The following is a 16,458-nucleotide window of genomic DNA, read 5'->3' as shown; positions in this document are numbered from 1 at the left end:
CAGCACGTGATGTTTTAACAGCAGAGAGACACACAAACCACACACAGGACAGACAGCACGTGATGTTTTAACAGCAGAGAGACACACAAACCACACACAGGACAGACAGCACGTGATGTTTTGACAGCAGAGAGACACACAAACGACACACAGGACAGACAGCACGTGATGTTTTGACAGCAGACAGACACACAAACAACACACAGGACAGACAGCACGTGATGTTTTGACAGCAGAGAGACACACAAACCTCACACAGGACAGACAGTATGTGATGTTTTGACAGCAGAGAGACACACAAACCACACACAGGACAGACAGTATGTGATGTTTTGACAGCAGAGAGACACACAAACCACACACAGGACAGACAGCACGTGATGTTTTGACAGCAGAGAGACGCACAACACAAACCACACACAGGACAGACAGTATGTGATGTTTTGACAGCAGAGAGACACACAAACCACACACAGGACAGACAGTATGTGATGTTTTGACAGCAGAGAGACACACAAACCACACACAGGACAGACAGTATGTGATGTTTTGACAGCAGAGAGACACACAAACCACACACAGGACAGACAGCACGTGATGTTTTGACAGCAGAGAGACGCACAACACAAACCACACACAGGACAGACAGTATGTGATGTTTTGACAGCAGAGAGACACACAAACCACACACAGGACAGACAGCATGTGATGTTTTAACAGCAGAGAGACGCACAACACAAACCACACACAGGACAGACAGCACGTGATGTTTTGACAGCAGACAGACACACAAACCACACACAGGACAGACAGCACGTGATGTTTTGACAGCAGAGAGACACACAACATAAACCTCACACAGGACAGACAGCACGTGATGTTTTGACAGCAGAGAGACGCACAAACCACACACAGGGCAGACAGCACGTGATGTTTTGACAGCAGAGAGACACACAAACCACACACAGGACAGACAGTATGTGATGTTTTGACAGCAGAGAGACGCACAAACCACACACAGGACAGACAGCACGTGATGTTTTGACAGCAGAGAGACGCACAAACGACACACAGGACAGACAGCACGTGATGTTTTGACAGCAGAGAGACGCACAACACAAACCTCACACAGGACAGACAGTATGTGATGTTTTGACAGCAGAGAGACACACAAACCACACACAGGACAGACAGCACGTGATGTTTTGACAGCAGAGAGACGCACAAACCACACACAGGACAGACAGCACGTGATGTTTTGAAAGCAGAGAGACGCACAAACCACACACAGGACAGACAGCACGTGATGTTTTGACAGCAGAGAGACGCACAAACCACACACAGGACAGACAGCACGTGATGTTTTGACAGCAGAGAGACGCACAAACCACACACAGGACAGACAGCACGTGATGTTTTGACAGCAGAGAGACGCACAAACCACACACAGGACAGACAGCACGTGATGTTTTGACAGCAGAGAGACACACAACATAAACCACACACAGGACAGACAGCACGTGATGTTTTGACAGCAGACAGACACACAACATAAACCACACACAGGACAGACAGCACGTGATGTTTTGACAGCAGAGAGACGCACAACACAAACCACACACAGGACAGACAGCACGTGATGTTTTGACAGCAGAGAGACGCACAACACAAACCACACACAGGACAGACAGCACGTGATGTTTTAACAGGAGAGACGCACAAACCACACACTGGACAGACAGTATGTGATGTTTTGACAGCAGAGAGACACACAACATAAACCACACACAGGACAGACAGTATGTGATGTTTTGACAGCAGAGAGACACACAAACCTCACACAGGACAGACAGCACGTGATGTTTTGACAGCAGAGAGACACACAACACAACTACACACAGGACAGACAGCACGTGATGTTTTAACAGCAGAGAGACGCACAAACCTCACACAGGACAGACAGCACGTGATGTTTTAACAGCAGAGAGACACACAAACCTCACACAGGACAGACAGCACGTGATGTTTTGACAGCAGAGAGACGCACAAACCACACACAGGACAGACAGCACGTGATGTTTTGACAGCAGAGACGCACAAACCACACACTGGACAGACAGCACGTGATGTTTTGACAGCAGAGAAACAGCACAGCAGAGAGACGCACAACACAACTACACACAGGGCAGACAGCACGTGATGTTTTGACAGCAGAGACGCACAACACAAACCACACACAGGACAGACAGCACGTGATGTTTTGACAGCAGAGAGACGCACAACACAAACCACACACAGGACAGACAGCACATGATGTTTTGACAGCAGAGAGACGCACAACACAAACCACACACAGGACAGACAGCACGTGATGTTTTGACAGCAGAGAGACACACAACACAAACCTCACACAGGACAGACAGCACGTGATGTTTTAACAGCAGACAGACACACAAACAACACACAGGACAGACAGCACGTGATGTTTTGACAGCAGAGAGACACACAAACCACACACAGGACAGACAGCACGTGATGTTTTGACAGCAGAGAGACACACAACATAAACCACACACAGGACAGACAGCACGTAATGTTTTAACAGCAGAGAGACGCACAAACCACACACAGGACAGACAGCACGTAATGTTTTAACAGCAGAGAGACGCACAAACCACACACAGGACAGACAGCACGTAATGTTTTAACAGCAGAGAGACGCACAAACCACACACAGGACAGACAGCACGTAATGTTTTAACAGCAGAGAGACGCACAAACCACACACAGGACACACAGTATGTGATGTTTTGACAGCAGAGAGACGCACAAACCACACACAGGACAGACAGTATGTGATGTTTTAACAGCAGAGACGCACAAACCACACACAGGACAGACAGTATGTGATGTTTTGACAGCAGAGAGACGCACAAACCTCACACAGGACAGACAGTATGTGATGTTTTACCAGCAGAGATGCACACAACATAAACCACACACAGGACAGACAGTATGTGATGTTTTGACAGCAGAGAGACACACAAACTACACACAGGACAGACAGAACGTGATGTTTTGACAGCAGAGAGACAGACACACAAACCACACACAGGACAGACAGCACGTGATGTTTTAACAGCAGAGAGACGCACAAACCTCACACAGGACAGACAGCACGTGATGTTTTAACAGCAGAGACGCACAAACCACACACAGGACAGACAGCACGTGATGTTTTAACAGCAGAGAGACGCACAACATAAACCGCACACAGGGCAGACAGCACGTGATGTTTTGACAGCAGACAGACACACAACATAAACCACACACAGGACAGACAGCACGTGATGTTTTGACAGCAGAGAGACACACAACACAAACTTCACACACAGACAGCACGTGATGTTTTAACAGCAGAGAGACACACAACACAAACTTCACACACAGACAGCACGTGATGTTTTGACAGCAGAGAGACACACAAACCACGCACAGGACAGACAGCATGTGATGTTTTAACAGCAGAGACGCACAAACCACACACTGGACAGACAGTATGTGATGTTTTGACAGCAGAGAGACACACAAACCACACACAGGACAGACAGCACGTGATGTTTTGACAGCAGAGAGACGCACAACACAAACCACACACAGGACAGACAGCACGTGATGTTTTGACAGCAGAGAGACACACAAACCACACACAGGACAGACAGCACGTGATGTTTTGACAGCAGAGAGACGCACAAACGACACACAGGACAGACAGCACGTGATGTTTTGACAGCAGAGAGACGCACAACACAACTACACACAGGACAGACAGCACGTGATGTTTTGACAGCAGAGAGACGCACAAACCACACACAGGACAGACAGTATGTGATGTTTTGACAGCAGAGAGACGCACAAACCACACACAGGACAGACAGTATGTGATGTTTTGACAGCAGAGAGACGCACAAACCACACACAGGACAGACAGTATGTGATGTTTTGACAGCAGAGAGACGCACAAACCACACACAGGACAGACAGCATGTGATGTTTTGACAGCAGAGAGACAGCACAATAGAGAGACGCACAAACCACACACAGGACAGACAGCACGTGATGTTTTGACAGCAGACAGCCGCACAAACCACACACAGGACAGACAGCACATGATGTTTTGACAGCAGAGAGACGCACAAACCACACACAGGACAGACAGCACGTGATGTTTTGACAGCAGAGAGACACACAACATAAACCACACACAGGACAGACAGCACGTGATGTTTTGACAGCAGACAGACACACAAACAACACACAGGACAGACAGCACCAACCTCAGCCAGGATGTACTTGCTGGCTGCCACAGCATTGCTCATCGCCTGCAGCAGCTGGGCCTGCTCAGGACAACAGACACACGTGTGGGCGTGTGTGGGAGTGAGTGAGCGTGCACATGCACAAACACTGTATGTGTATATGCATACGAGTCTAAAATCCTACTGTGTTTGTCTTTGCTTGTGTTTGTGATGGTTTCCAATTTCATGTTTCTACTTTTCATGTGCCATCCCCCCCCCCCCCCCTCGTCCCCCTCCCCTTCTCCAAATATTCCTTGTGACCCCGGCACATTTGGTAATATAGACATATTCTGCTCTTTTCAATTCTATCATAAGAATTAAAGCTGACAACACAGCGAAAATAAAAGACCAAAAAATTAGAACAATTCTATTCTGTTATCAGAATTATAGCTGACTATAATGTACAACACCGTGAAAATCTAGGACAGAAGCCACAACAATTTCAGAAGAACAATTCTATTTTGTGGTCAGAAATACAGCTGACTACATTACACGACATAGAGAAAATCACGAACAAAAGCCACAACAATTTTAGAAGAACAATCCAAATAACCTCAAATATAATCGTGATCACAAACCATGCAGATGCCAATTAGAGAATAAAATAAATAGCGTCATTGCAGAACCAGTTAGGCACCGGACTTCTGACCCAGTTGCCAGCAGTGATCAGGGGTCAAGGCCCCGTTGTGGCAAGGTTTTACAGTCCTTGGGAAAGGCCCTTCACTCTGATTCCCCCACACTTTACCCCACCATCCGCTTCAGATCCACTCTCTTTATGCATACCCAGATTCAAACACTCCACTGTCGGCTGCCGTTCTTTCTGTCTCTGGTCTTTTCATTTAGAATGAACTTCCTCTTTCAGGTCTCTGCACTCAGCTCTTTCAAGTCTGGCCTCAAAACCCACCTCTTTCTATGATAGCCTCCCTCACCTGCCTCTTCTTTGTCTTCAGTTTCTCAAGTTTAGAGTTATGCATGTGTATGAATCACTAGTGTGAAAGCGCTTTGATTTGTCTCTGCACAAGATTCAGAACTATATAAATACTGCTTATTATTATCATTGCTTTTCTCACTGCACCCAGGTGTGAATGGGTACCCGAGTTTGGTTTAGGAAGCTACCGGCTAACTAAAACGGTGAAATGAAAGGATTGGAGCCCACCTTCCAATGCCAAGACATGCACACAGTCAGCATGAATTCACTCCCTGCTGGCTTCAGAGACTATGGGACCATTAACCTTTAACGGAAAACAGATGTCGTTCCATTCAATACATTTCTTCAAAATGATTCTCAGGGGAGTACTTTTGTGCGAGAAGATTTCATCATGTGCATTCTGGAACAAAAGCCCAAGTTGTTTGATACAAAGAACCTAGGTCTGGAAATTCCAAACCTTTCCAAGGCTGTAGTGTATTCAGTCAATCATTTCCACATTATATATATATATATATATATATATATATATATACGATAGTCAGTCGTGTCCGACTATGACCATCAGAACAGCAGAGGAGGCAACTGCTGTTCCGACTATTTGGGCTAGAATTTGATTATAGTGGAGAGTGTCTTGCCCAAGTTACATCCCCTCTCTCTCGGCCAAGAGGGTTTTAGGACAGTTGGCGTTGGGATGGTTCCCAAAGGTCAACTAGCCCACAAGGCTGCAGCACTAAGAGCCAGTCCAATTTTGCCTCCTAGTTTGAGAGTCATAGTCCTTCACAAAAGACTAAGCTGTAAATGATTTCCCATTGACTGGATAAACCACTGATAATACAGCTCTCACTTTGCTGTTGGCCCAAATGTAAACTTATGTCAATATGTGATATAAGCCTAGTGTTGGGCCATTCCACATTAACATTCCAAAAATCTGTTGTTATTGTTTTTTTCAGATCTCATGAATCCTTTGCACTGTTCAGAAACATAAATAATGGAAAAACCAACAACAACAACTTCTTGAATTCTGCACACTCACGTAACAACCACTGATTTTCTGCAACAAGGACACATGTTTGATTTGTTTGTCAGATGTCATGTTTTGTTCAATCAGCATTGTGGCCAAGAGACTGTTAGTGAATGCACTTTAATTCTGACACTGATCAAAGCAGAAATAATACTCTCAGTTACTGCTCATCAATGTGCACAAAAATATGCACACACACACACACACACACACACACACACACAGAGGCACACACAGACACATACACTCACACAGACACACACAGACACAGACAGACCCCCCCCCCCACAACCCCCTCCAACCACACACACACATACACAGATACTCACACACAGATATACACACACAGACACACCCACATACAGACACAGAAACAGACACCCCCCACCCCCCCACCACACACACACACACAGAATGCACACTGACAGAACACCCAATCACCTTTTCATCCTGAATCTGTCGTGGTTCCCAGAACTCTGCGTCCCACTCCTCACCACCCACATCCACAGGGATGTTCATACCTGCTCACACACAACAGGTCCCTTCTGCAAACAACAGGGATGTTCATACCTGCTTACACACAACAGGTCTGTTCTGCAAACAACAGGTATGTTCATACCTGCTCACACACAACAGGTCTGTTCTGCAAACAACAGGTGTGTTCATACCTGCTCACAAACAGGTCTGCTCTGCAAACAACAGGTATGTTTATACCTGCTCACACACAACAGGTCTGTTCTGCAAACAACAGGTATGTTCATACCTGCTCACACACAACAGGTCTGTTCTGCAAACAACAGGGATGTTCATACCTGCTCACACACAACAGGTCTGTTCTGCAAACAACAGGTTATGTTCATACCTGCTCACACACAACAGGTCTGTTCTGCAAACAACAGGTATGTTCATACCTGCTCACACACAACAGGTCCCTTCCGCAAACAACAGGTATGTTCATACCTGCTCACACACAACAGGTCTGTTCTGCAAACAACAGGTATGTTCATACCTGCTCACACAAAACAGGTCTGTTCTGCAAACAACAGGCATGTTCATACCTGCTCACACACAACAGGTCTGTTCTGCAAACAACAGGTGTGTTCATACCTGCTCACACACAACAGGTCTGTTCTGCAAACAACAGGTATGTTCATACCTGCTCACACACAACAGGTCTGTTCTGCAAACAACAGGTGTGTTCATACCTGCTCACACACAACAGGTCTGTTCTGCAAACAACAGGTGTGTTCATACCTGCTCACACACAACAGGTCTGTTCTGCAAACAACAGGTATGTTCATACCTGCTCACACACAACAGGTCTGTTCTGCAAACAACGGGTATGTTCATACCTGCTCACACACAACAGGTCTGTTCTGCAAACAACAGGTGTGTTCATACCTGCTCACACACAACAGGTCTGTTCTGCAAACAACAGGTGTGTTCATACCTGCTCACACACAACAGGTCTGTTCTGCAAACAACAGGTGTGTTCATACCTGCTCACACACAACAGGTCTGTTCTGCAAACAACAGGTATGTTCATACCTGCTCACACACAACAGGTCTGTTCTGCAAACAACAGGTTATGTTCATACCTGCTCACACACAACAGGTCTGTTCTGCAAACAACAGGTATGTTCATACCTGCTCACACACAACAGGTCTGTTCTGCAAACAACAGGTTATGTTCATACCTGCTCACACACAACAGGTCTGTTCTGCAAACAACAGGGTATGTTCATACCTGCTCACACACAACAGGTCTGTTCTGCAAACAACAGGGTATGTTCATACCTGCTCACACACAACAGGTCTGTTCTGCAAACAACAGGTTGTTCATACCTGCTCACACACAACAGGTCTGTTCTGCAAACAACAGGGTATGTTCATACCTGCTCACACACAACAGTCTGTTCTGCAAACAACAGGTGTTCATACCTGCTCACACACAACAGGTCTGTTCTGCAAACAACAGGGTATGTTCATACCTGCTCACACACAACAAGTCTGTTCTGCAAACAACAGGTGTGTTCATACCTGCTCACACACAACAGGTCTGCTCTGCAAACAACAGGTGTGTTCATACCTGCTCACACACAACAGGTCTGCTCTGCATACAACAGGTGTGTTCATACCTGCTCACACACAACAGGTCTGCTCTGCATACAACAGGTGTGTTCATACCTGCTCACACACAACAGGTCTGTTCTGCAAACAACAGGTGTGTTCATACCTGCTCACACACAACAGGTCTGCTCTGCATACAACAGGTGTGTTCATACCTGCTCACACACAACAGGTCTGTTCTGCAACCAACGGGGATGTTCATACCTGCTCACACACAACAGGTGTGTTCTGCAAACAACAGGTGTGTTCATACCTGCTCACACACAACAGGTCTGTTCTGCAAACAACAGGTATGTTCATACCTGCTCACACACAACAGGTCTGCTCTGCAAACAACAGGTGTGTTCATACCTGCTCACACCCTTTACCCACCAGGCACCGTGACCGAGATTCAAACCTGGGACCCTCAGATTGAAAGTCCAACACTTTAACCACTCGGCTATTGTGCCCGTCGATGCCAATATAAAGGAAATATTTCCTGGACAGAATTTCCAGAAGGTAGGGATACTATTCATACTCAGTCATACTGAGAAAACCCCTGGCATCCCCACAGTAAAAGTCAGTGATATCACCTCCATCCCACATCTGACCATGTGCAACGACTGTTCCAAGACATATTGTGACATATGTTATGTGCATGCATGCGTTGTATGTGTGTGTGTGTGAGTTAGTGTGTGTGTGTGTGTGTGTGTGTGTGTGTGTGTGTTGTGTGTTGTGTGTGTGTGTGTGTGTGTGTGTGTGTGTGTGTTTGTGTGTGTGCATTTTACTTATATATATGATTTATTCCCTTGATGTTTTTATTAATGTATTGCTGTACAATACCTTATGGTCTTAATGTGTGTGCGTGTGTGTGTGTGTGTGTGTGTGTGTGCATGCGCGCATGTCATTTTTAGTAATCTATACCCTTTTTTTGTTGGATGTTTTCATTTGTAAATATTGTTGTGCAATACCCTATTGTCTTAACATGAGTATGTGTGTGTGCGGAGGGGGTGTTAGTCTATCATCAGCTATTGGGAATTCTTATTTGACTAGTTGTAATCTCTTCTTATGTTGCGCATGATGATTTTATGCCAGTGTTTACAACGAGCCTGTGATTGCACAATTTAATTTCCATGTGGATTAATAAAGTGGTTTTGACTGATCTGATTGATTGAAGACATTTTGTTGAGGATGAAAACTGCAGTTAGAATCACACTTGTTCAACACCTGCTGAAGAAGAGAGAACACAAAATTCTCCACAATGTCTTGGCACTGAGGTATGAAGTGGCTGGTCCAGGTCAGGCATCTGCTAAGCAGATGTGGTGTAGCGTATATGAGTGTGTGAACGCTGTGACACCTTCTTGAGTAATTAAACTAAACTAAACCTTGCTACAGAGCCGCCCTGTTTGGCAGAGAATGTGGTAAATGCTGGACACAGGAAGAAACAATCTGCAAAATCATGTGGGTCTGAAAGCGGAGTGGTCAGAGCAATGGACACCACTGTACGTGCCTGTTGTGTATGTGGTTCGAATCCCAGCAGTGCTAAACGGTTGAAGGGTGGAGATTTTTTCCCCGTCTCCCAAATCATTGTTTGTACAGACCTGCGGCTGGTGCCTTTATGTACACATGCATGCACATTCCACATTCAGTGGGTTAAGAAAACAAACACAACAAAGATGCACCCATCTCCAAATACCCAGTATGGCTGCCTCAAAAAGAGATAAAAAAAACACAAACAAAAAAACAACAACAAAAAAGCCACACGTATTTGTATTTTGTATTTCTTTTTATCACAACAGATTTCTCTGTGTGAAATTCGGGCTGCTCTCCCTAGGGAGAGCGCGTCGCTACACTACAGCGCCACCCATTTTTAAAAAAATTTTCCTGCGTGAAGTTTTATTTGTTTTTCCTATCTAAGTGGGTTTTTCTACATAATTTTGCCAGAACAACCCCTTTGTTGCCGTGGGTTCTTTTATGTGTGCTAAGAATGAATACCCAGGTATGAATACCCAGGCGTAGAAATAAGTGCAGTCGCCGCCAACAAAATGACGAAGAAGAATAATGAGCAAGTTTGCATCTTAACATTTTCTAAATTACATTCCTGTGTCTTATTCGTACTGGATGTATAGTTAAATGCGCTTAGAGCCCAATGGTAAGTGATATATTTAAAAAAAAAAAACAACTAATGAATAAATAAAACCCCTTACCCAGCAGAGTGTGGGTTCTGCTGTTGAGCATTGCCTCCACGTCCATCATGACACTGTTGATGAACATGGCCACACCCTGCACACACACACACACACCACTCAACACCTCCACGTCCATCATGACACTGTTGATGAACATGGCCACCCCCTGCACACACACACACACCACTCAACACCTCCACGTCCATCATGACACTGTTGATGAACATGGCCACACCCTGCACACACACACACCACTCTTCACCTCCACGTCCATCATGACACTGTTGATGAACATGGCCACACCCTGCACACACACACCACTCATCACCCCCACGTCCATCATGACACTGTTGATGAACATGGCCACACCCTGCACACACACACACCACTCAACACCTCCACGTCCATCATGACAATGTTGATGAACATGGCCACACCCTGCACACACACACACACCACTCATCACCTACACGTCCATCATGACACTGTTGATGAACATGGCCACACCCTCCACACACACACACCACTCAACACCTCCACGTCCATCATGACACTGTTGATGAACATGGCCACCCCCTGCACACACACACACACACACACACCACTCAACACCTCCACGTCCATCATGACACTGTTGATGAACATGGCCACACCCTGCACACACACACACACACCACTCAACACCTCCACGTCCATCATGACACTGTTGATGAACATGGCCACCCCCTGCACACCACACACACCACTCAACACCTCCACGTCCATCATGACACTGTGTTGACATGGACCCTGGGACACACACCCAGCACAACACCACACCAACACTCACCCTCAACCAACTGCACCAACACACCATCACCGCATCCTTCATGACACTGTTGATGAACATGGCCACCCCTGCACACACACCACACTCAACACCCTCCATAGTCCTTCATGACACTGTTGATGAACATGGCCACACCCTGCACACACACCACTCATCACCTCCACTTCCATCATGACACTGTTGATGAACATGGCCACACCCTGCACACACACACCACTCATCACCTCCACGTCCATCATGACACTGTTGATGAACATGGGACCACAACTCGTCGACTTTATGAACATGGCCACACTGTTGATGAACATGGCCACACCCGCACACACACCACACACACACACTCACGTCCATCTCACTGTCAGCCACATCCAGCAGGTCCCATTTACCTTTTCCTCATTCACCTCTCTCTCTCTTAAAAACACACACGCAAAACACACATGCAACACACACACACACTCACTCTCTCTCTCTTTCTCTCTCTCTCTCTTTCACACACACACACACACTCTCTCTCTCTTAAACACACACACACATGCAACACACACACACTCTCTCTCTTTCTCTCTCTCTCTTTTTCTCACACACACACACACACACACACACACACATTCTTTCTCTCTCTCTGTCTCTTTCACACACACACACACACACACACACTCTCTCTCTCTCTCTCTCTCTCTCTCACACACACACACACACTCACACACACACAATCACACACATCTGGACACACCACTCTTCCAGTTACAGTGTCAATGAGATGCATGACATGTCAGCCATGTGCTCAGTGGAGAACTCACCAAAACCAAAACCAAAACAACAGGAACGCTTTGGAGAAACAGGTTTACATTTATGTTGAAAATGGCAGTACTTTCTATTTCTCTGTGTTTTGATAAATGGTTATTCATCAGTTTGTTGTACATGGCAATAACTCATTTGCTGAAAAGAATTTTTTTTTTTTTTCCATTTGGTATCTTCCTTTTCTTATTTTGATGATCACATTAAAATTTTGATTTTGATACTTTTAATCACAAGCCACACAAATCACCACAGTGCAGGACAGGACACAAAACAAACTGCCATCAAACTGATCCCCCCCCCCCCCCCACACACACACACACACACCCCACGGTTCTCACTTCTCACCTGAGCCACCTCAGGTCCAGTGACCAGGTACTCAATGCGGAGCTGGACAATGTGGCACTGGGAGTAGAACGTCCCATGGAACACTGCTGCTCCCACCAGGGCCACCATCACTTGGTTCTGCCCGCACACAGCACAGCACACTGTCGTTCCTTCATCATGATGACAGGGATACTTATGCAGCACCTATCCTCTGTTGGAGACCTTGCTCTAAGTGTTAAACAAACACGGAGTCATTTGCAACAACAGGCTGCCTACCTGGGTAGAGCCAACTGATAGTTACAAATGTATTCACAAATCAGCCCCTTCCTATCTCTGTGGCTGCCTTCACCTCTACAGTCCATCTCGCTCACAACGATCAACTTCGATTCCACTCCATTTACGCATTCCCAGATTCAAACTCTCGACTGTTGGCTGCCATTCTTTCTCTGTCTCTGGACCTTGCAATTAGAATGAACTTCCTCTTTTGCTTCGTCAAGTCTCCACACTCAGCTCTTTCAAGTCTGGCCTTAAAACCCACCTCTTCCCAAAATATCCTCCCTTCCCTGCCTCTTCCTTGTCTTCAGTTTCTCCAGTTTTAAAGTTATGCGTGCGTGAGAATGACTGGTGCGAAAGCGCTTAGATTTGTCTATGCACAAGATTCAGCGCTATATAAATACCATTATTATTATTATTGGGCGCTCGTCATTCATTTCCTGTATCATTCAATAAGGTTTCAATCACACACACATACACACTTACACAGACATGTAACATTTTATGTGTATGGCCATTTTGTTTATTTACCCTGCCATGCAGGCAGCCATATTCCATTTTCTGAAGTGTGCATGCTGGGTATGTTCTTGCTTCCATAACCCACCGAATGCTGGCATGGATTACAGGATCTTTAACATGCGTATCTGATCTTCTGCATGCATATATACACAAAGGGGGTTCGGGCACTACCAGGTCTGTACATATGTTGACCTGGGAGATGGGAAAAATCTCCACCCTTTACTCATTCTACACCACATCCACATGCCTGCTACACCTCCCCTGGACCAGCACTACATGAGACCACTGCAGAAAAAACAGGGTGGTTCACTAAAACTGTGAAAATTGGAGATTTGTGGATTTAATCAGCTGAACAAACCTTTGTTTTCATGCTTCCAGAATCTGTAAACGGTTCAGTTTAGAATGCCAACTGTACCAAGCACGAATAAACAAAATTAGAATAAATATTGTGTTGGTATGAAAATACTTGTACCTGGTCCACAGGAAAAGTAATCATGGTATGAGTTAACTCGTACCTGAAGGAGAATGAGTTAACCCACCAGGTGTCTTTACCAAGATTCTAACCCGGGACCCTCAGACTGAAAGTCCTTTAACCACTCGGCTGTTGCAACACATCCGGGATGTCCCCCAAGACACTATTTTCAGTTCCTGAAGGAAATCAATCAAAGCACCCACAGCACAGGACCAGCTGGTGTGCTCTGAAACAAGACAGCTCCCAGAAGAACCACGGCATCAGAATCACCACAGCCCACGAGATGAGGAAGGCAGCAGCAGTAGCAGCTTCTTCTTCTGCGTTCGCTCGTGTATGACCGTTTTTACCCCACCATGTAGGCAGCCATACTCCGTTTTCGGAGGTGTGCATGCTGGGTATGTTCTTGTTTCCATAACCCACCAAACGCTGACATGGATTACAGGATCTTTAACGTGCGTATTTGATCTTCTGCTTGCATATACACACGAAGGGGTTCAGGCACTAGCAGGTCTGCACATATGTTGACCTGGGAGATCGTAAAAATCTCCACCCTTTACCCACCAGGCGCCGTCACCGTGATTCGAACCCGGGACCCTCAGATTGACAGTCCAACGCTTTAACCACTCGGCTATTGCGCCCGTCAAGCAGTAGCAGCAATGTCCAAAGAGCCAGGTCAGTTTCCCTGCCCTCACTGCATGAAGATCCATGAAGATCCGAACTCAGACTCGACAGCCGTATGTTGAGTCCACACCAAATCAGTATCAGTATCAGTAGCTCAAGGAGGCGTCACTGCGTTCGGTCAAATCCATATACGGCTACACCACATCTGCCAAGCAGATGCCCGACCAGCAGCGTAACCCAACGTGCTTGATACACCGAATGAGAACGGGAAGTGCACAGATACTGCTGGGCATGAAGACTACCATCGAAGAGGGGGAGGGAGGGAAAAGATTATCATTATTATTGGAATTATTCAAGTGAGAAGGTTCAATTCCCTGACAAAACTGCACATGCAAGTTGCAACCTGTACCATACAATACAATGCAATACAACACAATACAATGCAGTACAACACAGTGCAACACAACACAATACGGCCAAACAAGACACAGTGCAGACCTGGTGGGGGTAGGGGGGAAGGGGGGGGGGCTGGCTGACCGAGTATCCCTCCATGGTGAAGAGGGAGTCTCGGTGAGGCAATACAATACAATACAATACAATACAACACAACACAATACAACAAAATATTTGTATTTCTTTTTATCACAACAGATTTCTCTGTGTGAAATTCAGGCTGCTCTCCCCAGGGAGAGCGTGTCACTACACTACAGCACCACTCATTCTTTTGTATTTTTTCCTGCATGTAGTTTTATTTGTTTTTCCCCTCGAAGTGGATTTTTCTACAGATTTTGCCAGGAACAACCCTTTTGTTGCCATGGGTTCTTTTATATGCACTAAGTGCATGCTGCACATGGGACCTCGGTTTATCATCTCTTCTGAATAACTAGCGTCCAGACCACCACTCAAGGTCTAGTGGAGGGGGAGAAAATATTGGTGGCTGAACTGTGATTCGAACCAGTGTGCTCAAATTCTCTCGCTTCCCAGGTGGACACGTTACTGCTAGGCCATTACTCCTGTCCAAAATACAACACAAAACAATACAACACAAAACAATACAACACAATACGATACAATACAATACAAGACAATACGATACAACACAATACAATACAAAACAATACGATACAATACAAAACAACACAATACAACACAACACAATACAGCCAAACAAGACACAGTGCAGATCAGGGGGCTGGCTGACCGAGTATCCCTCCATGGTGAAGTGGGAGTCACGCTGAGGGAATACAATGCAATACAATGCAATGCAACATGATGCAATACAATGCAATCCACTGCAATAAAACACAATGCAACACAATACAATGCAACACAATACAATGCAATGCAACAAAATGCAATGCAATGCAATGCAATGCAACACAATGCAATACAATGCAACACAATACAATGCAATGCAACGCAACACAATAAAACACAGCACAACGTAAGATAATACAGCACAACACAGCGCAATGCAGCAGAACACAGCACAGCACAGTACAGCACAGCCAAACAAGACACAGACACAGCACAGATTCTGGGAGGGGTGGGGGGGGGTGGGGTCTGGCTGACCGAGTATCCCTCCATGGTGAAGAGGGAGTCCCTGTGCGGGGTGAGGTCCTCCACCATCCAGCGGTAGTCCAGCAGGCAGTGGACGTTGACCGCCCTCAGCACGCTCTTCAGGCCCCACACCCCCGCCTTCTCCTTCACCCCGTACAGGTTGAGCAGCTGACTCTCCATCAGGGGCACCGCTACACACACACACACATGCACACACATTTACTCACACACATGCACACACATGCACTCACACACATGCACACACATGCACTCACACACACACATGCACACACATGCACTCACACACATGCACACACATGCACTCACATTTACTCACACACACACACACATGCACACACATTTACTCACACACACACACACATGCACACACATTTACTCACACACACACACACACACATGCACACACATTTACTCACACACATGCACACACATGCAC

The 16,458-nt window shown here is 46.0% G+C and overlaps 1 protein-coding gene across 3 annotated transcripts in view; it reads right to left on the bottom strand.

The window, feature by feature from the left end:
• The window catches only part of LOC143274879 (uncharacterized), a 99,414-nt gene that overhangs the window by 71,129 nt on the left and 11,827 nt on the right, over nt 1-16,458 (bottom strand). For 2 of the 3 annotated variants that reach the window (XM_076578850.1, XM_076578849.1), the window contains exons 6-10: nt 16,014-16,192; nt 12,578-12,694; nt 10,621-10,696; nt 6,746-6,825; nt 4,338-4,397 (exon numbers count right to left, since the gene is read on the bottom strand). In XM_076578850.1, the coding sequence (XP_076434965.1) occupies nt 4,338-4,397; nt 6,746-6,825; nt 10,621-10,696; nt 12,578-12,694; nt 16,014-16,192 (512 nt within the window). Of the gene's footprint in view, nt 1-4,337; nt 4,398-6,745; nt 6,826-10,620; nt 10,697-12,577; nt 12,695-14,978; nt 15,000-16,013; nt 16,193-16,458 lie in introns of those variants that run through there. The other variant, XM_076578851.1, reaches the window with a different exon arrangement.

This window comes from Babylonia areolata, chromosome 29 (genome assembly GCF_041734735.1).
Source record: "Babylonia areolata isolate BAREFJ2019XMU chromosome 29, ASM4173473v1, whole genome shotgun sequence".
Classification (NCBI taxonomy): domain Eukaryota; kingdom Metazoa; phylum Mollusca; class Gastropoda; order Neogastropoda; family Buccinidae; genus Babylonia; species Babylonia areolata.
This window is presented reverse-complemented; position numbering and strand designations above follow the sequence as displayed.